We start from the raw sequence: 27,717 nt of genomic DNA, 5'->3' as shown, positions 1-27,717 counted from the left end.
CTCTCTCTCTCTCTCTCTCTCTCTCTCTCTCACACACACACACACACACACACACACACACACACACACACACATATACATACATACACACACACACACACACACATACACACATAAACACACACACACACTACTTGAAAGAAAAAGTATTCCGGAACTCAGAATAAAAACACCATGGCTCCCACTTGCTATAGGGAAGATAGTCTTCAATCCAAGTTCACTATTCACTCCAGGATGGTGCAAAATGCTTTCTTCCTGAGATTTTAGCTGATCGTTACCATTGGCAGCTGAACCAGTCAACCTGGCACTACCAGAGTAAACACAGTTGACGTTAGCCTTAATAACTGTCTCTTGTGCAGAAGTGTTTGAGGTGGGTGATGCAGATCAGGAGGCTGGCAGGTGAGGAGGTGCTGCCCTGTGCAGAAATCAGACCTGGCAGGACAGTCAGATGAATCAATGAATCAATCAGCCTGTGTGAGTTAGGGATTTGTCTGGGTGTTTTTCTCCTTGCAGCTAAATTGAGTGTCTGGTAAACTCCAAACTCCCCTTAGCCAAGAAGCAGTTGTTCCCATTCTTATCCCCGGGGCTCGTGAGCGTGAGTTGGTTTTGACAGTGCTCCAGGGACAATCAAAACACGGAGTCCTCCAGGGTCTCAGATCCAGCCTCCTCCGCATAGCTTATGACTTCAATTTCTGTTTCATTGGAACCAGTTTTCTGCAAAACAAACCATCCTTCCTTAGATGTCTTCTCTTAGAGAACTTTTTGAGTCTTTGAATTTCTTTACAATTGGTTTCAAGTCAATTTTGCTTATGAAAATAGTAAATGGTCACTGAAGAAAATATGGAAAATAAGTAGGAAGAAAACCAAAAAATACCGATGAACTTAACTCCCAAGCACAGCCCACTGTTTGTCTTCAGCCCTTTTTTCTAGATAGAAAGTTATCTTTACAGTTATATGAAGAGCTTTATAAGTGGATTTCTTTCTGCGTAGCATCACATCCTATTTTAAATTCCATACAGCCAGCCCTCGGTATCCACAGGCTTCACGCTTTTACATAATGGACCCGAGCGTCTGCAGATGTTGGTGCCCGCCGGGTCTCCTGGAACCATGCTCCCTGCAGATGCTGAGGGATGACTGTATGTTCTTTGGCTGCCTCATTCTGAATAGTTCCATTGTATGCTATCCACAGTTGACTCTCGTCTTCCCTTAAAATAGGGGTATTATGTCCAATTTTGGCTATTATAGATAATGCTGATATTAATTACAAAATTCATGACCAAAAAAATACCTCCTGTAAGAGATTGTATTCTTTGACCCCCTTTACTCATTCAGCACATCTTTTTCATATTTTTTAAGTGAAGTATAGTTGATTTACAGTGTTGTACCGGTCTCTGCTGGACAGCAAAGTGACTCAGTTCTACACATATATATTATTTTTTTGTATTCTTTTCCATTATGGTTTATCACAGGATATTGAATACAGTTCCCTGCGCTGTACAGTAGGAGCTTGTTGTTTATCCATCCTATATATAATAGTTTGCATCTGCTAATCCCAAACTCCCAGCCCATCCCTCCCCCCCGACCCCACCCTTGACAGCCACAAGTCTGTTCCCTATGTCTATGAGTCTGTTTCTGTTTTGTAGATAGGTTCATTTGTGCCATATTTTAGATTCCACATATAAGTGATATTATATGGTATTTGTCTTTCTCTTTCTGACTGACTTCACTTAATATGATAATCTCTAGTTGCATCCATGTTGCTGCCAATGGCATTATTTCATTCTTTATGACTGAGTAGTATTCCATTGTACTGTATATATGCACCACATCTTCTTTATCCATTCATCTGTCGATGGACATTTAGGTTGTTTCCATGTCTTGGCTATTGTTAACAGTGCTGCTGCTGTGAACACAGGGGTGCATGTATCTTTTTGAATTATAGTTTTGTCCAGGACTGGGATTGCTGGATCATATGGTAGTTCTATTTTTAGTTTTCTGAGGAACCTCCATACTGTTTTCCATAGTGGCTGCACCAACTTACATTCCCACCAACAATGTAGGAATCATTCCACACGTTTGTTTTTTTGGCTGCACTGGGTCTTAGTTGCAGCACGTGGGATCTTTTTTAGTTGCGGCACATGGGCTCTCAGTTGCAGCATGCATGTGGGATCTAGTTCCCTGACCAGGGATTGGACCCAGGTCCCCTGCATTGGGAGCGTGGAGTCTTAACCACTGCACTGCCAGGGAAGTCCCAGCACATCATTTTTTGCACTGGACACCACGTGATGGCATTGAATACGCAGTGATGAACAGGGCAGCTGTGCTCTTTGCCTTATGTACTTTTAATAGGTTGTTGTCTACTTAATCTCGGAAGGAAACCTCTCCGGTTACCAGCGTAGAAACAATGAATGGCTGGAAACCAGTCCATAACAAATGGAAAGCTCAGAAGAAGAGTTTTTGCAGTGCGTCTTTTTTATCGCTGAAAAGCTCATCCCCCTGCTTCCTCCCTCCCTCTCCTCCCACCAGAACCTGTGTCTTGAACATTACAGAACAATTTCTAACTCAGGCCTGGACAAGCAAAAACATGCTTAACAACCTCTCTGGGTTGGCAGTTACCCTCTGAACCCCAGGATTCTGGGTACCAACATCAAGCTTAGAGGTGTGAGCTGTGATGAAAAGCACAGGGTTTCCTCTCCCACCAGCGGGAGGCTTCCTGGCGTTTTGCCCATAACTCTAATGGGCCCCCTCGTTGTCCTTGTAGCAAAGGCCCCAAAAGTGGGTTGCACAGGCTCTGCCTTTGAAGGTAGAGGCTGGGGCCCTGCCGCACGTGGCCCAGCTGTGGTCAGCTCTGTACTGAGGCACCTACTCCTCCAGGTGGAGGTGGTAGAACTGAGAGCAGGAGGTGACCCTTCATTTCCCCAGTTCTCCCCACTCTCCCCCTCCACCCTGCGGCCCTCCCGCCCCACCCCGTCCCTCTCACTGATCTGTTTTTCCTGATCCGCTGCAATGTGAGAGGAGAGTGCGTTGTCCAGAAGAGCTTGGCAGTGATGGGTTTTGACATGAATCCTTTGCTTATTCTGAAACCAGCCTGTCTACCCCAAGAGTTGTTGTTTTGCACTCATGAGTTGATGTTTGGTTTTTCTTTTTTTTGCTGCATTGGGTCTTAGTTGTGCGGGCTTCTCTCTAGTTTTGGCGTGTAGGTTTTCTCTTCTCTAGCTGTGGCCCGCAGTCTCCAGGGCGTGTGGGCTCTGTAGTTTGCGGCACACGGGCTCTCTAGTTGAGGCGCTGACCTCAGTAGTTGTGGCGCTGGCTTAGTTGCCCCGCGGCATGTGGGATCTTAGTTCCCCAACCAGGGATCAAAGCCACGTTCCCTGTACTGGAAGGCGGATTCTTTACCACTGAACCACCAGGGAAATCCCCATAACTTGATTTTAATTAACAACAAACCGCAAACTTACACAGTAAGCTGTTAAGCCAGTTTCTTTTACCAACCTCAGAATGTGCAAGGAAATCTTTGGGGGCTGTGAAGGGAAATGAGATGCCAGCACTAAGATGTTCTATTAAGAGGCTGGGACAGATGACTTGAGTCTGCTGCTTAAAGCACAGGTGCTTTCCAGGCGTGAGTGTGCCAGATCCAGGAGGGATCCACAGCACGAATTCACAGGAAGCGAAACAAGCTTCACAGTGCAGCACACTTTCCTTCCAGAAAAGCTACGGGTTAACCAGAGCAAGCCCGTGGTCCCCCTGATAAAGGAGACCACAAGGGTGGAACTGAGGGTAGGCGTGACTCTTGGACCAGCCTCTATTCTCTGCTTCAGTAGGTCAGTAACTGTCATCCGCTAAATCATCCCAAACACCGGAACTGCAAACTCTAAAGAAAGGTCACCGCTTACTGCAGTGATTCACTTTGGTGAGTGAGTGATCGACCCAAACGCCCCTACTACCAGTCACCAGTTGACTCATCCTACCATGAGTAACTTTATCAGAGAGAAAATGAAATTTATTAAGAAAATTGCTTGATGAGGGTCTGCAGTCTGCAGCCTGTGGGCTGAGTCTGGCTCATTGCCTGGTTTTGTAAATAAAGTTTTATTGGCCAGAGCCATTTGCATATCATCTGTGGATGTTTTCCCACTACAGTGGCAGTGTGATAAAGCATTTGGCCCTTGAATGTTTACTATCTGGCTCTTCACAGAAAGTCGGCTGGCCCCTGATCTAAATAACCATTCAATTTAAGGACAGATTTAACAAGCAACCTGCAATACACTGAACATCACAAGACCTTGCTGACAAAAATTAAAGAAAACCTACAAAAATAAGGTGAGATGTCACATTTACAGATTGGAAGACTCTTTATGTTTAAGATGTCACTTCTCCCCAAATGCACCTATAATACATGACAGTCCTGATCAGGATCCCAGCAGCTTTTTTTGTTGAAATTGATAAACTGGCTGTAAAATTTATATGGAAATAAAAAGGACCTAGAATAACCAAAACAACTTTGAACAGTCATGTTTGGAAGCCTTACACTACCTGGTCTCCAAGTTTACAATAAAGCTCTAGTCATCAAGATAGTATTATATTAGCATAAAGATAGACAAATAGATCAATGCAACCTAATAGTCCAGAAATAGACACAGATATACATGAACAACTTATTTTCAACAAAGATGCCAAGGCATTTCACTAGGGAAAGGATGACTTCTACCATGTGATGCTAGAACCATTGGATGCCATTGGTAAGTGAGCATTCAGTTAAGCCTGAGTGCTCTGAATGGTTAACAGCGCCTAAGAAAACATATTTGGGGAAATCATTTGCCTTTTCTATGGTTCTTTATACTAAGGAACTAGGAAAAATCCCTCTGAAAAACTTTACTGATTGGGGTACCCATGTGTAGAAACATTGATTGTTAGAACGTCAGAGCTAAACAGGTCATTGGACCATCTCATCTGTGCCCCTTACTGTGCAGAAATGGAAGTCAGGGCCCATGGGGTTGAAGGAATTGCCCAGGGTCTGGGTGATAAGAGCTGGGTGATAGAAAATAAAAGTTCAAGTCTGACTGGTGAGGACACTCATAATTGAGTAGAACCTTTGCAATATTCAAAGACTGTAATGAACATATATTAAAACAGTCAGCCGAAGAGCAGAATGACTAAAGCAACATGAAGTCACCTGTCCTCCTGGGTAAAGACCCTGCCTTGTAACATGGAAAACGAATGACCCAGTGACAGATCCCTGGGGACCCAACCCTGGGCAGATATGACATATCATAAGAACCTTCAATATTACCTCATAGTTGACAGTTACAAAGAATTCTTTAATATTACTCTTTGGTGCCGGAACAGGTGGAAACAACTTGGTCCATAAGTGGCACCTGAAAACAGAGTAAAGGAGGGAAATAGATAAGCAAGAACAGCCTTTCTTGTCCTTAAATATCTACTCTAATACTTGACCTAGTTAATCCCTGGACCTGCTGTTTTGTGAATTCAAAATCGTCATTGACTAAGACTTCCAAATATCTACAGTGTAATAATAGTTGAAGACCTTGGGGGTACTACAAGGCTCTGATGTGACTTCTGAATCATCCAAGAAAGACAAAATGGCAATTGCTTCATGTTGGTGCATGTTACCAGGCCTGATTTCTGAAAATGATGTACATCAAGTGCGTGGGGCCCCAGGGTTACCCACGATGCTGGTAGGCGGCCCCTCCCCCTAGGCGCCAGCTCTCAGGGTTTACTGTCTTTTTCTTCTCCTTTGAGCTGCCAACCGCCCCCCCAGCCTATAGATGCCATCTGATAAGACATTTATAATAGTGAAGCTGTTTAAAATAAAAGTCACTTTCTAAATTATGAAAAAGCTAAGATAGAACATGTTCTGCAGCCTCCTAAGTGGCACTTGGCCTTCCTGGACGCCAGAAGGGATGAGAAGTTCTTATGGGGCCATTTGTAAGCTCTCGGTTTGGCCACCAAATCTGCATGACACTTCTAGAATCTGTGTCTGACCTGGGAACGATCAGCCAGTAAGGGACTGGATGACCAAAGGACCAGGGTAGGAGTTGGTGCCTCATAATTGGGGATCATAACAGGAGGCACCAGAGTGAGTTCAGCGTCCAATGGGATGCCTTCCTTTACCCAAGACAGAACAAGCACGCCCTGGGGGCTCAACAGAGGCAACCAAGTACGGAGTGGAAGGCAGTCAGGGAATCAAAAAAACACAAATGTAAAAACTTTCATAGAGGGACTTCCCTGGCATTCCTGTGGTTAAGAATCCACACTTCCACTGCAGGGAGCACGGGTTTGATGCCTGGTTGGGGAACTCAGATCCCGCATGCCACGCTGTGCAGCCAAAAAAAAAATCCTTCACGGAGATGAATAATAGACTGTCGGCAAATTCAGGAAGGGGGTATCTAACGACTGAGGGCTGTGTTGTGCTCTGTGTCCAGTTTCTGTAAATCACCTACTATTTCCCAGTTTTTTATTTGGTCCACACTCATCTTGGAAAGGCTGTCCAGGAAGACACAAAAACATCGTAAATTCCACCTGATAACGAGAACCCTCCATCCAGTGGATGCATGGCAAGAAGGTAAAAATCCAATATTTAGATCCCAGTGAAAGCACCCAAATAAAAAGAATACCTACATTCTGCAGATGAGTGAGAAAATTAACAAGATCAAGCAGATGGTCACCGTAACTGCAATAAGGAACCATTTTGTCCAGGGTTTTGGCTCATTGTTTCCTAATGAAAAAAAAAAAAAGAAATCAGAACTAGAATCATCAGCAGAAAAGAGAGATGACTACACTAGGGCATAAGGGGGCTTGGGTCTGGGTTGAAGGTGCTGGGTGATGCTGGGAAAGTAGCTTAACCTCCCCGAGCTTTAAATTTCTCATCTGTAAAATGGGGCAGGGTGGGCAGGGAGCATCCATCTCACAAAGTTGATACAAGAGTGAAATGAAATAATGGCGATGGCAATGAGGCCACTTTTAATCTTGAGGCATTATTTAATCAGTGAGCAGATATTTATGGAGTATATTTTAGGTAATATGCCAGCTGGATCTTGGAGCTTAGCAGCTTTTGGTGAGTACTAAGGTTTTTAGATGAAAAAGGTACAAAAATGTAAACCTACTCAGTAACCTAATTGCAGTACAATCAAAACATTTTACAAAGTTGGACTTTTAGAGGAAGTACTTTTAGAGGAAGAACTATAATACTCATAGTTCACAGCAAAGGTATCAGACTCGGTTGTAAGTTTACAATCTGAATTATCCTCACAACACCTCTTACGATTATACCTGTTTTCACAGATGGAAACGTAGACGCTAAGTTGATTCAGTACAGAAAGTATAAACATGCCGCATGCTGCCTGACTTATCTAGTTAAATTTGCTTCTAATCTATGCTCAAGGATAGGTTCTTCTGTGGGCTTTGATGATAGCTTTGGGGTGTGTGTGATTTTTTTTTTTTAAGGTACTGGAAATACCTTCAAGAAAAACCCAAGGCCATTTACCAAATGGTGTTTAAAGGGTAACCTGCTTGCTAAACTGTCTGATTCATTATTAGAGAAGAATGCAAATCTTGAGTTATCTTCCTGAATGCATGGGTCCTTTCTGTGTTCATTCGTTCCTTTATCCACCCATTTAGCCAGTATTTATTGGGCTCCTATTATGTGTGGGACATTATACATGTTGCTGGGAGACAGCGTTAAAAGAAAACATGTGAACCCTCCCTTCCTGCAATTGAGGGAAGAAGTCGATAAGCAAATAAAGACACAGGTAATTTAGTGACAGCAGCTCTAAGTACAGAGGTGAGATATACACCGCCCCCCCAGGAGAAGCAGGTCCTAATCCTTGGTTTGCCATTAACGGTTTCTATTAGAAAATGATAAGTGAATGTAAGTGGAATTTTCAAGTCCCTTGTAAATATCTTAAGACTTCCAAAAGCCCCAAAGTACTTAAAACTCAAATCTTTCCAGGTATCAGGATGGAGAGATGTCTTGAGGATTTAATGCTAGTGATTCCATTGTTGCCTTGATCTCGTGCACTTTTTTTTTTTGTTTTTCTGGCCTCCTGAGAACTCTTAGTTGAGGTTTATCTTCTACCTCCCAAAAGCTTTAATCTCTCCTCCTTCATCTCTTCCCTTCTGCTTTCAAATATTCATAGAGTCCTTTATCTTGAATCAGCCGTTACTTTGCTCTACCATCTCTCCCAACTATTATCCAATACCTCCTTACTTTGTTTCCCAGCCTCATTTCTTGAATAAGGGATTCAGGCAGCTTCATTTTCCCATCTCAGAAAGCACTTTAAAAATTTGCTGGTGGCTTCCTCCTGGTTGAAGCCAAAGGACGGTCAGTTTCTTTTTCCAACTTTATTTTTCCTGACCTCCCTCCTGAATTTCAGATTTGATGGTTGCACCCACCTGGAAACCAAGCCACTGGCTCCTTTACCCAAATATTCCTCTTCTTCAATATCATTTCCTTCCCCGCTTTCTAATTTCAACTGCCCCTCACCGCTCAGCCTTAATAACCCTTTGGTATTTGCCACTATGGTCTATTCTTTGAACTTTGAAATGTTTGTTGAGCACAGCTTCGTCTTTTAATTCCATGGCATCCTCTCCCGAGTCTTTATCCCTGCCCAGCTCCCAGTCTGGATCTGAGACTGCCTGTAGGTGGAACCCACTGGGATGTGTCTCAAAGCTGACAACGTTCAAAACCAAACTCACACCCTTCTTCACATCAAAACAACTTCCCTCATAACTTCCCCATTCTGATCTCCCGTCTTCTAACATCCCAAACTGGAATCCTTGGAAGGCACTTGGGTTCTTCTCATTCTCTGTAGCCCCTCCCTCCTTTCCTCATCCACTTGGTTTACACCAGTACATCACACCCAACCATAAATAAAAGAGAACCAGCCATATGTATACACATATCCCCTCCCTGTTGGATTTCCCTCCCATCCAGGTCACCACAGAGCACTGAGTAGAGTTCCCCTTGCTGTACAGCAGGCCCTCACTAGTTATCTATTTCATACCCAATGGCATATATATGTCCATCCCAACCTCCCAATTCATCCCACCCCACTTTCTCCCCACCACCGGTGTCCACACGTCTGTTCTCTACATCTGTGTCTCTATTTCTGCTTTGCAAATAGGTTCATCTGTACCACCATAAACGCAATATATGCATGCTTTTGTGTCATGACTTTGCCTAGTCTGGAAACCTGGGTTCTATTCTTAGCTTGTTGTGAAGGTGGCCGTTCTGGGCCTCAGTTTCCTCATCTGCAAAAATGAGGAAGTTGAACTCTGACCCTTAAGAATGCTCTCAATCCAGCACATTTTTTAGTACCCCTGACCCAATCCGCGGCATTGTCGTTTGGTGTATACTGACCTCTCACAAAATTGACTTTAGTATATTTTCATTGGTGAAAGTTGGAAAGTTGTAGAAAAGAACAAAAAATAAAAGTTATCAGAAACCAGCAGTCACCAATAGCTTATCTTCTACACATGTTTTGACATTCCCTTTTTAGTTACCAGACACTCTGCAAAGTGTTCACCTTGCAATCTCACTTGAATTCTCACAGCAGTGCTTCAGGGTGGGCGCTGCTGTCCTAGTTTGATGGATGGAGGAGCTGTCGCAGAGAAGGGCGGAGGGGGTCAGCTGAGGACCACAGCTAGTAGCTGGGGGTGAAGCCCAGGACGTGCTGAGCAGCCGTGCTCTTAACCACGGTGCAGGGACCCCGTCCCACTGCCCACCACCCCCAAACCCAGGACCCACTGCATGGGCAGGCGCTTCACGGAACACATCCTAAACATTTCTCTGTCACGGAATACCCTCCCGAGCATCCTCTTCCCGGCTGGATACCGCTTCCTTCCAAGGCAGCCCTGTTTTGTTGTGGTGTCTCAGCTGTTGGGTGTGGCTGGGTTTGCGGGCTGTGTCTGCAGTAGAAGGGGGCTGCCTTGTAAGCTACCAGTCCTCCCGATGCTCCCTGGGCTCTAGCCAGGACCGAATCACTTTATTTAAAATCTCTGACCATGGCGTTGAAAAAGAAGTTTCATGTATTTATAGCTGTTTTACAAACAGGTGGTAGCCACACCTTGGCTCTCTGGGGCTCTGCTTTTCATCATTTTACAAACCTTTTATTTTCCCAAATCCCATAGACACTCACTGGTTCTAGGATTAGTATTCAGTTCTCTGGATTGTCACCGAGTGTCCCGTTAAACCTAGTTTTTACTGCACTTGCACGTAGCTAATATAAAGAGCAACTGGGACAAACTACTACCATGAAATCAAATACCAGCTCGCTTTATTTCCCACTCTGATTTCCTGAATAAGGGATTCTGCCTGCCTCATTGCCCCATCTCTGAAACTTACTGTAGCGCACTCTGAACCATTATGCAAGTCCCCTAACAAGTACATTCAGAAACTCTAGACTCATATACATGGAATATAAATTTAGCAAGGGTTATGCCAGTAGCAAAATTATTCCTGTTTGCAAGTAGGTTAAACAGGTGAAGCTTGAGTCCTGCAGAAAGAATGAGTGGTGTTTTCAGTATTATCAGGGTGGCACCCTGGGTCCCGTTGGCGTCTCAAATTGTGCAATTCTCTGCAGGCTGGTATGTCAGGTCCTGATAAAAGTGCCGTTCACTTCTGAGCGTGCTTACACAAACTTTTTCAGTTAAACCACTCTCTAGCTGTTCACTTGAGCGCTCACAGTGATAAGTGAAGATTCTCTCTGAATTAACAAAACCTCTTTGGAGAGGCAACTGATTTTATTTCTTTCGATCAAAAGAAAGTTAGTGGTGCATGCAGGGTACTGTGTGGAAAGCAAAGTCACCGTCACTGCCTGGAGGGAGGGGGCACATGAGTCATTTCTCCCCTCCTGGTTTCTGCAGTGTCCCACCTTGCTTCAAAACTACTCCCCTACTGCCACCTGAGAACAGAGCTAACCTCCCAGACAGCAGAGCCGAGGTCAGCTTTACTGCAAAGAAAACCTAAACTGGCACGTAAATTCAGTGCAAGAAAAAGGTTTCACATGTTCACTACCAAATGGAAATTGCTTGGGGATTATCTACCGTTACGTTATTTATTAATGCAAAAATGAAGTTGAGAGTCAGTTATGTAAGTAAAATGAATTAAAGACAGCACCTCCTCTGACTTCACTGAAGGTAGAACAGGGGTACAGTTCCCACTGACAGTGTATATCGTTCCGGTCAAAATGATTAAGAATTTCAATTCTGTAAAAGTTGGGAGGCCCCTCGGTACATCATTAATTTGAATTCTGGGGTCTCTGACGTTGGACATTTTCATAAGAACAAGCGTTTCAAGGTAACTTGAATCTTTTTTCTGACTCAAGAATGAGTTTTCTGCCATTAACACGGAAGCCACAGATGTCTCTTTTCAAGAAATTGATGGGCGCCACTGTTTGGTTATGCAGAGATGAGCTTTAGAAAGACCAAGTCGCAAAGCCTGTCCTGCCAAGGAGAAGAAGCCCTTCAGACTCTGCACCTCATTCTAGGATGTTCTCCCAATATTGCCAACTTGGAGCATTTGGGAGCTCAGCTGTCTGGTTTCTGGGTGACCTTGGCTCCCTCAGTTTCTGACGTCTCGACCATTTAACCTTGAGAATTAGCCAACTAATGAAAATTCTGCTCGTGCTGTATGTCCTGGGAGTGTATGGTGGGAAAGGGACAGAGGGGGACGAATAGCATGGTGGTTAGAGAGAATCAGGCCCTGGACCTCGTCCCAGCTCTGCCTCTGGCTGCCCTCAGAGCTTTGTCAAGTCATTTTCCTCCCGGTGCTGCAGCCCCACTTGTTCTAGAATTGTGTGATCTTTGTAGTTCAGACTAATAACTCTCAGAAGGTCGATTTGGTTTGGAGGCTTGTTCCACCGTTAAGCTGTTCATACAAGTATGACTTCTAGGGATTCCATATTGCATTTGAATCTAATTTCAGACTCAGCAATAGGTTCTGCAGGAAAAGAGCTCATTAGTAAATTGATGGGGCTCTTCCAGTGAAGCAGCCCTACCCTGTTAAACCAGCAGGCGCTGGGAGGAGTTCTGAGGGCACTGACAGGGCTGGATAACTGAGAGGATGCAGGTGCATTAGTCTATGAAGCCTCCTGCACTTGTCTCTCATTAGAGCGGGAGGCTGCGGCGTCGTCTGTGAAGGGACCCGCCAAGCCGGTCACAGGCTCACAATGCAAGCAAAAATCATAAGCAAGTCCTTTGGGTGGGTGAGCTTTCTAAGGCAGCTGTCAAGTGGATTGTGGGAGGTTTTTTTTTTTTTAGGGAAAAAAAATCCCTTTACCTGATTTCGGGAGAGTGAAAGAGAGGGGTCGGCAAATGCAGCCTCAGTGGACGGAACATAGGTAGTCCAGGGTCCAGAGCAAAATGCACAGAACGTGTTCTGTGTTCATCTGGGGAAATTGGGCTCAGTGACCCAAAATATGGAAAGGACATGGAGATGCTTGGGATGAGGGGTGTGTGGGGGGGTGTACCTTTGTGCACTCAGGATTCCCTAGAGGGATCACTGCTGTACTGTTGGTCTGCATTTGTCCCCAGTAGGACACGACCTGATGAAACTAAATAGAGAACTCCTCTTTGCCATCTTCTTCTTCTTTGCAGACAGCACCAAGAGGTGTGTGCTTTCTGGGGCCCTAGGCAACCCAGAACTTTCTTCCCTGTAAGGGGTTTGCTGGCCCTGTTCTACCAACCTGCTAAAGCAACTGAAAGCTGGCTGCAGAGGCTGCAGTCTTCACGTAGAAGTAAGAAACAGGGGTGAAGCGCTTTCATCCTGGTTCGGCCGCTTGCAACAGAGGTGACCCTGAGCAGGGAGCCCTCAGGAGCTTCCATCACCTGCTTTGTTCAACAGGGATAAGAACTGGCTGAGTTATTCCTGTAAAGTGATTGGCCCGGTGCTAGTTCATAGTAGGTGTTCAATGAATGTTATTATAACTGTGATTATGATTAAACACATCGTGTCAGCAGTAAGGCATCAAGATAATTTCCCTAAATCATCACAGCCAGGCTAAGATTGGAGCCCTTTCAGAATCCTCAGAAGGCAGAGTCATAAGCTCAGGCCTGGAGGGAAAGAAAACACCAAATATTGAAGATACGAGGGAGGAGGAAAGGGCATAAAGCACGGCGGTCCTCACCCCAAGGAGGTTTGTATTAACATGAACGCTGTGGACACCTCCTAAGGGGGTATTTAGACCAGAGTAGCCTGAAGAGGTCAATGAAAATGTCCCCATTGCTTGGGCTCCATGGAGGCTGACCAGCTCATGAGCTGGCAGGGCAACCCTTTCACTGCCGCCAGTCTCCACAGCCAATCCTCCTGCCTCTGTCTCCCTGGCTGGCACTGTCACCCACGGGGTGACAAGCACCACAGAAAGAGCACGACGTGGACCCAGTCCTGTGGCTGTGTTCTACGTCCGGGTCCATCACTTCCTAGCTCTGTCACTTGGGGTAGTTCCTTAACCCCTGTGCGTGTCTTTGCTCATCTGTAAATTAGGAAAATCCTGTGTTTGTGAAGATACATAAGATAACATAGGTGAACACGCCAAGCACAGTGCCTGCCCCAAGAGGGGAGTCCCACCTTCCTCCCATCATCTGGCGGGCCCATCTCGAGGCCGAGGTCACGCGTGGCAGTCTGGTGTGGACACCACACCTCCAGGCGGCCGGGCCTGAAAGCACAGGGGAGCTCCCTGCTCCCGACATCTGGGGACAGAAGTTGAAGGCTCCCTGCTGGCCCTCCCCCAGGCCACGGGGCTGAAGTGGTTCTGCTCCCCCGTTGGGAACGAGTAAGCGGTAGGGCTGCCAGGCGTGGGGCTACCAGCCTGGAAACCGCAGGAGCCTGGGGAAAAGGAAACAGTGGATCAAAGCGGCCACCACATTTACCAACCCGACACCCCCCATTTACAAAGAAAACCCAGCATCGTCACAAGTTATATCACCCTCAGGGAAGCCAAGTGGGTTTTTCAGGTTACTGACTGGGTCAACTTTTTATTCCTCAATCAGTTTTTGTCACTAATGAGCCAGAAGCCGGCCATTTCTTCACAGAAGCTTTTGAATTTGCAGAATTCATTTGGAAGACCCAGGGAAAGTGGATCTGAGCCCTCTGCAGTGTTTCCCCTTCACCTGTCTCCTTCCTGGTTTTCTCGCTTTTTCACGATAGTGTGAGGAAGTAGAAAGAAAGTTGGTGGCGAAAGGAAAAGAAAAAAAGAGCACAGGCGCGGAGTCAGAGGGTGGAGCCGGCAAAGGGTAAAATGTAGGAGGTGGGCTGGAGGACCTCGAAGGTGACACCAAGCCCTCCAGGTTTTGATTCCAGGTGCCCTGGGGCCGGTGTGCCGGGTTTCCTCACTCATTCACAGCCCATGAATGTCAAGTCCGAGGAAAAAGGCACGAGAGTTTCCCTGTGGGAGCCTTGCTTCCATCCCAGCCCCGGTTCTTACTTCCCTCCCTGATTTTCTGCTTCCAACTCTTTTCATGAAGTCCTTACCGATTCTAGAATGTGTGATGTGACTGTAAGGCTCTCCCCACCCTAAACACACACACAGCAAACAAACTGTGACAGAAAGCCACGGCCAGGATTTCCTGTGAGTAACAGGTCTCGAGGAAGATGCCCCGAAAGGAAAAGCCGACGCCCGTGTTGACCTTGACCGCACAGCTGAACCATCTGAGAAAAGCGGTGAACTTTCCCCTACTCCCCGGGGTGTAAGTGCTATACATCTCAAGCCTAAAGCAGTATTTTTTTTTGTAAATACATTTTAATTGGTACCTGGTACCATCATCAAATAGATCCTGGCTTTCAGATACGGCCTTCAGTGATGTCAGGGCAAAACCCAATTGTTTGTTTGAGGGGCAGGGCCTGTGCTGGGGGGGGAAGACCCGTCACTGATACGCAGGACTCAGCCACTGAGCCTGACCAGCAACACGGCTGGGTGGACACATGTGTAACGCTCTTGTCCACGGGGAAGGGCATTATTGTAGGAAACTTTGTTTTCATTATTGCTTGTTTCCTGCATGATATTTGAGCTTCCGGGAGGGGAGAGAGAAGAGAAGATGATGGGCTTGAGAAAAGGAATGTCTTCACTCAGACCAGAAACCACTCAGGAGACACCAGGTTTTGGTAAACAGGAGATGGCCCAGATAACAAGGGAACAGAGGAGTCCGGAAGTTAAGAAAGTTGCAAAAGGAGGAAGAAGTGTGAAAAGTGGAAAGTTAGCCCTTCAGATAAGGCAGAGAGGCCAGCTGAGGACGGGCAGCTGAGAATGAGGGCTGATAAGATGAAACTGCTCCTTCCATCTGAGAAAAAAAAAAGAAGTATTCCATGTTGTGGAAATCCCAACACAGGAGGGCAGAGTTCCAGGGCAGGTGAAGAGCACACTGTGGCTGGCTGGACCCCTGACGGCTGCCCCTGTGCCTCTTGACTGTCCAGGGACCTTGCCAGCCGGAGCAGGACAGCAGTCCTGTCTCCTCCGCCCTCCCTTTTCATCAGTCAAAAAACTTACTCATCCGGTGTCTCTCTCTTGATTCAATAACCCTGGGTGATGATGGGTTAATTAGTAAATTGAATCTATTCCAATTCGCTAATTGACTCCTATGTCACCTATTTGAGAATATTATCCATTAATAGCCACTTCTTGGCTGTTTGATAACTACTGAATTACTTAATATCTCTGGGCCTCCGTTTCCCTCAAAGGAGGTGGACTTAATAATGTCTAACAAAGAGGTGATGTGTGTCGGGCCTTGGTGTGAAAGTGGAAGGAGAGGGCTCCAGGGTGCCATTTTTAAGACAAGGTAGGAGTGGAGGAAGGATGTCTAGAGGAAATGAATGGAGCGGGAACACTGCTTGGTAGGCTGCAAGCGGAGCATTATTATTGCTGCATCCTCCCCGGGCAAGGAAGAGCCATGTGGAATGTCCCAGAGGAGCCCGAGCTTCCTGTGATGTTTATTAATCATCCTGATGACAGTGGAGAACCTGCATTGATTAAATTCACTGATGATCCTAAAGTGAGCAGGGAAGTCAATTCCAGAAAGGATGGATTTATAAGGCACGTGGTAATATTAATCAGCTCATCTTCATGACCAGGCCAGCAGCAAATGAAATGGGATTTGCCGTGGGTGATGGCAGTGAGGCACACCTGAGGGCAAACGATAATGAGCCCGGGAACAAGCTAGGAAGCTGTTATTTAGAAAATAATCATGGGGCGGCAGCTCTAAAGTGGAGAGTGAAAAATAAATTAAAAACAAGCTTAAAATAAACTCAGCACAGGTCACGATCTCTCAGCACTTTTGTCGGCGGTTGATGGGGGTAAGAGAACATGAAAGGCAGAGCAGGGAAGACCTTACAAGTGAGGAGACTCTCATGTTACAGGTGAGGAAACTGAGACCCAGAGGGGTTAGAGGTGACTGACTAGGTCGGGGGCAGCCAAACCCTGCCACGCTGGTCACCACTCTGTCCCCTGCAGGGGTGACAACAGGGGACCATGCTTTTGGATGACCTAGATGTAACTTGCGACTCCCTCTCAACACAGCTGTGGAAGCAGTCTCTGATTACTGGGCTCATGAAATACTATCTCCGCATCTCTAACTTCAGTCGGAGCGAGGCACTGGCCGAGCCACGACCAAAACCTAGATCTCCTGATTTGCCTCTCGCTTTCTTCTGCTCTCTAGGTTCTAAACTCTCAGCAGACAACACTGATGAGAACTCAGAACCCAAACACTAAAAAATCAGAACTGGCTCTGTAACCAAGGTTCCCACCTTGGTCTCCAAGTTAGTTTGAGGTCCTCAAACAGAATTTTTAAAGAAATTTAAAAAAAACTCTGAAACTGTATGCGCAGTGATGTTGGGAAGACACTCCGAAATGTCAATAATTGGGGGCCAATGAGTTTTCGGCCTTTGGGGAATAACAGCATTAAAAAAAAAAATCCACCAAATGCGGGTCATGAAAATTAAGCTTCTGTCACAGGCATTTGAAGAAATTCATAGCCTTGTTGAAAATTCCCTGAGACGGATTTACGTTTCTTCTGCTGGTCCCCCTCTCGGGGCGTAGAGTGGATTCCGTCTGTGCAGATAAAGTGGTGTGGAAGGGGTGCCTGCGTGCGGTGGGTCTGTTTCGTCAGGTTGGGGCCTGGACCTGGGGAGGATGCAGTGGGGAGGGGGAAAGACTGGCTTTGGCAGAAACATGAAGTAGGTGCAGTTGGCCGGTTCTCAGTTCCTTTTGTCCTTTCGGTTTCCTCTCCCAGCAAGGCTCATGCTGGTCCTCTGAGTCCCAGTGCGGAGATGTGGCGGCCGTGCCATAAGGCTGTGCTGGTCGTGTCACACAGCTCTAGGGGCTCCTTTCCCCTTTGGAAACTCAGCGACTCAGTGAGACCAGTCCCCTTGCAGACTCAGAACCCAGCTCCATTTCTCGGGTCTTTCCTTGTCTTTCTCAGGCTCCCTTGGAAATCTCCCTGCTATGCGTCTGGTCTGACTTACATCCACATGGGCCCATGGGTCTCTGCCCAGGAATGTCCTGCAGAGACACCCATTAGCCTAAGTGAATGAATGAAATGATAGAAAATCCTAGCATGTGCCGAAAGGAATCTCTCCTTAGGTACACCCTTCAGTGGAGCGTTAACTACCTTGTAGGATGAGAGAGAGTGATATTCACATGCTTGACCAGCCATAACCACAAAGTTAGCTACCAGGATCCCTTAAATACATCTTTAATTTGTTCAGCTCTGTGCAGCTTGCAGCGTCCCGGCCCCCATGCCATAGAGCTAAGGTCTCTGGTGCTGGCGTCAGTCAACTTGGGTTTGAATTCCTTCTCTGCCACTCACTGGCCATGCGGAGTTAAGCAAACTGTCTAAACTTTCGAAACCTGTTTTCTCATCTGCAGAACAGTTTGGTGGATAGGATTAGTGAAGCTAGTGCATGTGAAGCACTTAGCACAGGGCTTGGAGGATAGTCAGCAATAAATGTTATCTGCTGTCATTGTTGTTTGTATTTCACAATAACCTGTGAGACAGGAGAGGTGGATATTAATTATCTCCTTAGTCCTGGGAATCCACGGATGGGCAGAGAGAAGTGGTTTGTTCAAGGGTATGTAGTCAGTACGTGCTAAGGCTGGCATCAAACCTGAGCTTTCTATGGAAGACTCCAGAATTTTTCCTCCCTCTTTGTGTTCTTGTAGCTCTTATGCAGCACTTAGCCACATACGTCTGCTTCCCCAGGCTGCATGTCTGTGGCACATACATGAGATACACTAGTTGTTTTTTAACTGGTCAAGATACGCAGATAATAGCAAACACAGGGTGTACATGTTTCTAGCATCATGGTGCAAGGCCACCTCTCCAGGTTATGGAAGTGCCATCTGACATAAAAGGAGAATGGAAATTTGCCCTTTCATTCAGAGCCACCATCATCACCCTTCTCCAATCCCACAGACAGATACAATGATCATATTATTTGCCAAGTAAGCTAGTCAGTTTAATCATAAACAAAAACAGCTGCAGAACCAATGCAGGAGCCCAGGTGATGCCCAGTCCTTTGGATCCTCTAGGTCTGTTATGCTGAGGGCCCAGGGCTGGATCCAGATTTTGTGGGCCCTGAGCTTATTCAGTTTTGGAATCTTCTTTATGAAATGAAACAAAAGTATAAATTCAGAATTAGGTATAGGAAAATTATAGAAATGGAGACCAGATTAGTAGTCGACAGGGGTTAGGAATGGAGGAGAGGAGAGAGAAATGAAAGTGCTTAAAAAGGGGCAAAAGGAAGGACCCTTGTGGTGACATATACATGAACCTGCACATGCGATAAAATTGCATAGAACTAGTACACACACAAATGAGTAGATACGAAATCGATGAAATCTGAATAAGATCAGTGGGTTGTAGCAATGCCACTTGTTTGCTTGCCATATTATATTACAGTTTTGCAAGAAGTTACTCTTGAGAGAAACTGAGTAAAGGCTACATGAGCTCTCGACATTATTCCTTATGACTGAATATGAATCTACAGTTATTTCAAAACAAAAAATTTAATTTGGAAAAACTGAATAGAAGTAGAACCAGATAATCTGGGAAAAAAAAAAGTACTAGACTTTGGAAGGGCTCTTGCTAATGAGAAGCTGGAACACTGGAGCTTCATTGGCCTCATGGTAAATCCACCTCTGGTTAAAAAGGCAGCAGGGGCTTCCCTGGTGGCGCAGTGGTTGAGAGTCCGCCTGCCGATGCAGCGGACGCGGGTTCATGCAGGGGACGCGGGTTCGTGCCCCGGTCCGGGAAGATCCCACATGCCGTGGAGCAGCTGGGCCCGTGAGCCGTGGCCGCTGGGCCTGCGCGTCCGGAGCCTGTGCTCCGCAACGGGAGAGGCCACGACAGTGAGAGGCCCATGTACCGTAAAAAAAAAAACAAAAAAAGGCAGCAGACTGACAGAGGATGAGGCCTAGTAGGGACATGAAAGCATTTCAAGACTCACAAGTGAAGGGGTGTACACTTTACAGGAGGATCTGTTATAACCACAAGTAAGGTCACTTGCTTTAAAATAAACACGAGATACTCACCCACATAAATAGGCTGACTCCACTCGCTGGAGGGTCCCACCGCTCTGCACACAGAGCTCACTGCTGCTCTCACTTGAATGGAATACTGAGAAATACCATCAATTACGGAGATGAATGTATTGGTCGTTATTTTTTCTGTCTAAATGGGAAAAAATAGCATTGTAAAAATCCCTGAACACGCAATTTAAATTATGGCAATCATCAGGATGGGAGGTCGTATGTAAGTAACGTGACTCAGTATTCAGTGACCCGTTTAAAATCAGTAAGACTCACATCGATCAGTTTATTCTAGACCGCTTCACTATGGAGGTGTTGGCAGTCACCCTTGGGGGGAAAGCTATGTAGTAACCAAAATAAATAAAACAGGCAACTGTAAGATCTAGATGATCCATCCGGGTCCAACTGATATTTCCAGACTGAAAGACTGGAGTGGCACATAGCAGAATGCATAACCTCCCTCATCTTGTCCCTGGATATTCTCTAATCACCTAACTCACAATATCACATGTCTTCCGTCATATTCAACAGGATCCAGCAAACTACAGTCTATGGCCAATGTGGCCTGCTACCTGTTTTTGTAGGGACTGCAAGCTAAGAATGACTTATATATTTTTCAGTGTTTGAAAAATATAAAAAGAATAATATTTTGTGACTCATGAAAAGTACATGAAATTGAAATTTCAGTGTCCACAAACACAGTTACTGGAATGCAGTTACGCCTATTTGCTTGTATTGATGGCAGAGCTGAGTAATTGTGACAAAAACGGTATGATCTGCAAAGCCTAAAATACCTACTACCTGGCCTTTTACAGTGAAAGTTCGCTGATCCCTGATACAGTGTCTCACCCCAAGCCAAGGGGCAAGGAGCAAGGGGTGGAGGGGGCATAAGGAAGCAGAAAGAGCAAGGACCTTGAATCTAGGAAGAAGGGGGTTTGAATCCCAGGTCTACCTCCATCTAACTGCAGGGTAATTTCCTTGACCTCTCTGAGCCTCAGTTTTCTCATCTGTAAAATAGGAACCATACCACCTAATGGATTATTGAATTAAATGGAATTAACTTTGTAAAGCCTAAGTTTAAAGATATATTGGGTTGTATCATATGAAAACTGATAATATTCACCAGCCCATTTTTGACCTGCAAAAACAGCCATTTTGGGCAGTTCAACCTAATAATAAGCACTCAGTAAATGCCAGTTTGCTGTAGGCAACACAGGCTAACATTGTCTAGTGTTGAAATGAAGCTGTTTTCTCACAATCAAACCCTTCTTTTATATTCTCTCTACTGGTCAGTGTCCCCACCATGCAGCTAATACCCCAAACCCGAGATGTGTCCCTGGCCGCCTGTATCTTACATACTCCTGGATGTGTTTCTCCCTTCTTCATCCCTGCTCCAAAACCACTGCCATTTTAGGTCTCATCATTTTTTGCTTGGAGCATTGCAGTAGCCATGAAACTGGTATTCTATGTCCACATGTCCCCTCTCCGTCCATACCCAGCTTTCATGCTGCTACCAAATTAATTCTGCGATTCTGCAGATGTGTTCACATTTTTCTATCAAGCTAAACACTTTAGTGGTTTCCATTGCCTATGACCATGGTTTTAAAAAGAGAAACCATTTCTTTTTTTAAACAAAATCTTAGAGTCATTCTGGGAGAAGTCCCAGTGTAAGAGCTAGAGTTATGATTCCAGCGTTGGCCTTATGTCCAGGCTGACTACATTACTGCCGCTGGGCTGAAGGAACCGTGCTCACTCATGCTGTGGGGTTGCTCCTTTGGCCTAGAACCCCTGCCACTCCAGGTGTGGTTGGAGGACTGGTGTGAGTCAGGAGCTGTTTATTGCTGATCCTTGAGGAGATAAATATAGAAATGGAGACAACAATTTGGGAGCTTTCATAGCAACCTGGCATTGCCATGGCGTCCACGCCCAGAATCACTGGGCTTGTCTTTGGCTATATGTGATTTTTCTAGCAAATCATTTTTATTGTATTTTACAGAAGTACCAATGTAGGGTGGATTAGAAATTTTAAAAAGAAAGCCAGTCTTTCGCCATGTGTGCTTAAATACATGGGGAAGTGCTGGCTAAAAAAAATCCATCTCTGCTTCTCCCACTAAGCAAGTTTCTATTCCTCCTTCAAGATTCCGTTCAATTCCCCTCCCCTGGGTGGAGGCCCTGGCACCTTGCTTTGTCCACTCCCTCCTTTGTATCCACGTTGACATTAACGATGGTCAGGCAGCTCTGAGGCTGAGTGAGTGCATCCAGTAGACCAGGCCCCTTGATAGCAGAAACAGTACCTATTTATCTCTGTATATCCCACAGAGAAGCCAGCTCGTAAATATTTATTAACCCGAATTGAATTGAATTGAATTGAATTTGTAAGGCAGAAGTTTGAATCCTGACTTCTATTCTATTCTTGCTTTGTGACTTTAGGCAACTTACTTAATCTCTCTGTGCCTCACTTTCCTGTAAAATGAGAATGATCATTACATAATAGAGTAACTGTGAGGATAATAAAGCATAATGCATAGTTCATGCTCAGTAAATATTGACTTTCATTCAGTTCCTTTCCCCTTGAACTTTTTGTCCATTAAGGCTAAGGAGGCAGTTTTTTTTTAAGTTGTGGTAAAATGCACATAACACAAAAGTTACTAACTTAACCATTTTTAAGTGCACAGTTCCGTAGTAAAGTACATTCACATTGTGCAGCCCATCTCCAGCACTCTTTTCATCTTGCAAAACTGAAACTACTCGTTAAACAAAAACTCCCCATTCCCCCCCACCCCCGCCCCCCAAAGCACCATTGTCTCACCATTGTTGTGATGACTTGGACTGCTCTAGGTACCTCATATAAGTGGATTCGTACAATATTTGTCTTTTAGTGACTGGCTTATTTCACTTAGCATAATGTTCTCAAGGTCCATCTATGATACAGTACATGTCAGGATTGTCTTCCTTTTTAAGGCGAACAATATTGCATTGTATGGATAGACCACATTTTGTTTATCCAGTCCTCTGTCGATGGACACTTGGGTTGCTTCCTTCTTCTGGCTATTGTGAATAATGCTGCTGTGAACACGGATGGACAAAGATCTTTGAGACCCTGCTTTCAATTCCCTTGGATATGTACCCAGAAGTAGAAAGGTTGGGTCATATGATAATTCTATTTTTAAGTTTTAAGAAATCCCCTTACTGCTTTCCATAGCAGCTGCACCATTTCACCAACAGTGGTGCTAATGAACTTTTATCTGACCCGTTGCATTATTTTCAACCAAAAGTAATAGATCCTTTCAAGACAAAAAGCCAGTAAGGTTTGATTTATTTTCATAAAACCCAGGTAGATGGAGATTAGATTACCTTTGACCTTGCTAGTTCCAAGGTGTAACCAGCGCAGTCACTGACAATAATTTTTTAAATGTCTCTAAAAGAAATCTATCATCGAATATCAGAGTGAGCTGAAGCATTACCTGAAAATACCCCTTCCTTGTGTTGTAAATTTTCACTTCGTAATCAAAGCAATGGACCGGAAAAGCAGAAACTGGTTTCTCCCATTGGATAGAGAGACAGGTTCCTTCAATCTCTGCTGTGACGTTTGCTGGAGGATTTACTCGATCTAAGTTAAAGAACCGAGAGGTCGGTGATCACCGTTGATAAATCTAATCCACCCACATTTCTCAAGGCATCTCTAAGCTGCGTCTTGTCGAGTACTGTAACCAGGATTTAATCTACGAACCTGCAAGCCACAGGACTCCAGCGACTCACATCTGACTCCCGTCTTGTGGTGCTAAAGGAGCGATCTCTCCCATAAACCTCAAGGATTCCTACTTCAAAGGGCATCGAATGGTTAAATGCCTTTTCCTTCAGCTTACTGCAAGACCCAGCCCACCATCCATTTTTACTTCTCCAGTGGGACCGATCTGAGGGCAAACCTGATCCTGGAGAGAAAATGCCCTGGAGCCTCCACTAAGCCCTGCTCTATGAAGCAGGCGTGTGGCTGGACTGATTATTTCCTCTTCCTGGGCCTCAGTTTATATTTCATTTTGTTTTGTGTATCTTGTTTTGGTTTGTTGTGAGGATTTAGTTTTCTCTTACAGAAGAAGAACGGATTAGGCTAAACTTGCCTTTGAATATAACTCCACAGTTCTTTCCCCCGAGATCTCACATGATTGTTTTATGGCCACCTGATGTGGATAGAAATTATCTCTAAGTGAGTGGCCTTGTCTTAAGTTATGTGACTTAGATCTCACAGTTACTGAGTCATAGGGACGAGCTAAGAATGGGGCCCACTGGCTCCAGAGGCTACCATCCCCTAAGCCAAAAAATTTTTCATCAAAAGAGCATTTATTGGGCTTCCCTGGTGGCGCAGTGGTTGAGAGTCCGCCTGCCGATGCAGGGGACACGGGTTCGTGCCCCAGTCCGGGAAGATCCCACATGCCGCGGACGGCTGGTCCCGTGAGCCATGGCCACTGAGCCTGCGTGTCCGGAGCCTGTGCTCCGCAACGGGAGAGGCCACAACAGTGGGAGGCCCGCGTAACGAAAAAAAAAAAAAAAACACACACATTTATTTCTTTTAGTAATCTGAGAGATTGGTCTCAATAAAATGACTATCACACAAGAAAATGCCCATGGTCTGTCCCAGGCTGTGTCCATTGGCATCTTAATATCATTGTTTCTCAGGTCCCCCTCAGCAGTTTTTATTACCTATTTTTATGAAAGTGATATTTTTAGGTCATCTAAGTAATACTCTATCGAAGAGAATTATATAACCTCTTTAGCAAGTGCTGTGATTCTTTAAACAAAGTTATACTCTGTTTGATACACAGACAGATGATAGAAACAGATATAGGTGTCACATGCCAAACCATGTACTTTAAATAATAACATTTTCCATATTTATTGGATACTTAGGCCAGGCACTCTTCTAAGCACTTTATAATTATTAACATACTTAATTGTCACAAAGACCTTGTAGGAAGTATTGATTTCTCCCCATATTTCAGATAAAAAGACTGAGGCCCAGAGAAATGACCAGCTTGTCTAAGGTCACTCAGCAAGTCAGTGGAGGAGCCAGGACCCAAGTCCAGGCAGCCTGGCTCCACAGCCCACTCTACTAAGCAGAGGCCACCACTGAAACCTTGAACGTTCAGAACCAGAAATGTTATGTGAGAGGCTCCTGATGAGCTGCATTAATACAAGTATCTAGGATGAAAGAGAAGGTCTTCAGTTTTGAGAACTGAGCAAGTGAAGGCTTAAATAATAGGCTTAGATCTGAGAACCACATCGTAAGGGGGACACTCTTAACTCAAGAACACCCAGAGGAGAAAGTCCAGAAGGGTAGAGGATCATAAGAGGAATGCATGAGAACTGGGGGCCGGTAGCCCGGGGAAGAGAGATCTCAGGATGGGAAACCTGGCTGCCTTTGGATAGCTGAGGGACCATCTTGTGGGGAAAAGAATCAGACCTATTTGGGGGTGGCACCAGCCCATCACAGGACCCATGGGCAGAAATGTTACTAAACCAGCCAGAGCTGCTGAGAGATGATATGGGGTTCTTCCAGCAGTGAGTTTACTTTCCCTGGAGCGGTGATTCTCAACGAGGGGAGATTTTATCCCCTAGGGGACATTTTTATTGTCACAACTTGCGGGGGAGGAGGTGCTACTGGCATCTAGTAGGTGGAGACCAGGGCTGCTACTGAACACCTGGTAAGGCACAGGACAGGCCACACACGGAGTTCTTTCGCCAAATACATCAGGAGCGCGGAGGCTGAGAAACCTTGACACTGAGGTTCTTAAGCAGTGGGCAGATGGTCACTTAGCATCAGACAAGTAGCTAAACAAGGTGATCCTTATAACCCCTCCGAGTGCTGAGATTCTGCGACTCGGTTACTTTGGCTTTGAGTCAAGCCCATCTTACCAATGGCGTGAAGGGCAAAGAGCTCATCGAAAGGCTTGATCGCAGCTTTCTCGCTCGAGCCGTTAACATACACTGCAAGCGAGTCGCGCCCTTTGCTATTGATAAAAGTCCTGGGAAACCAGCAGGCGATATTTCTCTGCAAGGTGTCTTTGCTGTATTCTTGGCATTCTTCAGTCCAAGAGCCATACCTGAATTGGAACACTCATAAGTTTTTAAGGCTGGAGGAAACAACCCACTCGCGAAAGTGAAAACAGATACTAACCTATAGTAGAGAAAATACTGCGTATCCTCAGGGGCATCCTTGCCAACAAGCCAGGTGCAGTGAAGAGAAACTTGGTACGGCCGTAAGTGTGTGTGATTATTTGCCTTGGTGTTCGTGGTGCAAGTTAAATTCACAATTGAGGTTCCAGGAGACCCTAGATGGTCAAAAATGTTTTTAAAAAGAGTGGATGTATGTTTATGTATAACTGATTCACTTTGCTGTACACCGGAAAGTAACACAACCATATAAATTAACTATCCTCCAATAAAAATTAAAAAAAAAGAACAAGACATTGCCATGACAGCTTCTGATTGTTTGTTTAGAAAGGGTAGTGATTGGGGACATCAAAAAGGGCTTCACAGAGCAGGTACGATTTGATTTGGGCTCTGAAGTATAGGAAGGATTCAGAAAAGCAGTCAGGTGAGCCCAGGAAAGCGAGGGCTCCAAGGCAGGACTGTGCTAGTGTGTAGGAGTCATGGCTGTAAATCCATCTGAGAAGACCGCAGGAATCACGTAGGGGGTGGTTGGAAAGATGTCCTGGAACCCAATTATTAGAGACCTGATTGGCCCAGATTTAGTTTATGACCCTCTGTCTTTTGAGCTGGGGAGGAGAAATATCCACAATGCTGACAGGGACCGGCCAGACAGAGTTGGCTGGGTTATGACACTGAGAAGTGATCATGGTCTTGGTGAGGATGTTGATGAGGTAAAAGGATACCGGGCAGGAACTGGTGACTGACAAAAGAAGAGAAAACTGAGGTGGTGTTTTCTGACTTTCCTGTGTTTACAAAGCCTGAAATATAAAACTGGGCTCTTAGAGGCCTGCCTTACCTGGTGGGGCTCTAAGCTCCGCGGAAACCCAGCTGCTTGGCTGGAGGGAGTGGTCGTTCCACGGGACCGTCTGCACACTTGCTGAAAAGCCTTTATGAAGGATGGTTGTGCGTCTGCTCTCAGTGTTCCTGGTTTCGTACTAAAAATAAGACCCACAAGTCACAATATGCAAAGGGGAAGTGGCCTTGAGAGAACTATTTTAATCAACTAGGCGTTTTCTTCCATTTTTAAAATGGCACGTAAACACAATGCAATGAAATTGTTTTGCTAGAAAAAATTAAACCCACTGTTTCAAGGTTATGTCCTTATCCCTAAACTCATCAAGTTGTAGACATTAAATAGGTGCAGCTTTTAAAATACAGGTCAGTTATATCAAAATAAAGTGGTTTTAAAAATGAATAAATAAATTAACCAATTTGAGATGTGTACATGTTTCAAAAATACATAATAAAAATATAAAAATTAATTCTTCAAGGATACCTGAATAAATGCTTCTTATAAAAACAAACAAAATGTTACAATGAAGGCTCCAGTTTCCTTTGACTACTACCTCTAGTTCCAGTCTCCTTACCAGAGGTAACTTTTGACGGAAAATTCTCTAGAATTCCATATTGACTGGAATTTAATTTGTTTAATTTTATTGAGCATCTACTAGGTACCTGATGCTTTAATATATGCCTGCAGTGAAGTTGGGGCTCTGAGAAGTTAAGTGACTGGTCCACGATTCTAAAGGCAGGAAATGGCCGAACTGGGATTCGAACTTGGCCTCTTCGATTAGGTACCCTGCCCTCCTCTTCTTTTCAGCTTTTCTCTTCTGTTCTTGTGACTATTTTAGAGGAAATTATATAAAACCAATATCTGAACCATTGTACCTCAGAAGTTACTAAAATTGATTTTGTGTGTGTGTGTGTGTGTGTGTGTGTGTTATGCGGGCCTCTCACGGTTGTGGCCTCTCCCGCCGCGGAGCACAGGCTCCAGACGTGCAGGCCCAGCGGCCATGGCTCACGGGCCCAGCTGCTCCGCGGCACGTGGGATCCTCCTGGACCGGGGCACGAACCCGTGTCCCCTGCATCAGCAGGCGGACTCCCAACCACTGCGCCACCAGGGAAGCCCCTAAACTTGATTTTTAAGTGGAAGAATTGTCCCAAAGTTAAAATGTTCTGAGCTGCTGTTTAATGCAGG

General features: G+C 45.2%; 1 protein-coding gene across 1 annotated transcript in view; it reads right to left on the bottom strand.

Annotated features, from left to right (window-relative positions):
• Positions 1-627: 627 nt before the first annotated feature.
• IL5RA (interleukin 5 receptor subunit alpha) overlaps positions 628-27,717 on the bottom strand; it is a gene marked incomplete at both ends in the record, with an annotated part of 28,993 nt that continues 1,903 nt past the window's right edge. The window contains 8 exons of the mRNA XM_079712989.1: positions 628-714; positions 5,288-5,372; positions 6,637-6,733; positions 19,536-19,674; positions 22,997-23,142; positions 25,443-25,630; positions 25,705-25,858; positions 26,536-26,674. Coding sequence (XP_079569115.1) covers positions 628-714; positions 5,288-5,372; positions 6,637-6,733; positions 19,536-19,674; positions 22,997-23,142; positions 25,443-25,630; positions 25,705-25,858; positions 26,536-26,674 — 1,035 coding nt within the window. The remainder of the gene's footprint in view (positions 715-5,287; positions 5,373-6,636; positions 6,734-19,535; positions 19,675-22,996; positions 23,143-25,442; positions 25,631-25,704; positions 25,859-26,535; positions 26,675-27,717) is intronic.

The sequence above is a fragment of the Hyperoodon ampullatus genome, assembly GCF_949752795.1.
Source record: "Hyperoodon ampullatus genome assembly, chromosome: 10".
Lineage (NCBI taxonomy): Eukaryota > Metazoa > Chordata > Mammalia > Artiodactyla > Ziphiidae > Hyperoodon > Hyperoodon ampullatus.
This window is presented reverse-complemented; position numbering and strand designations above follow the sequence as displayed.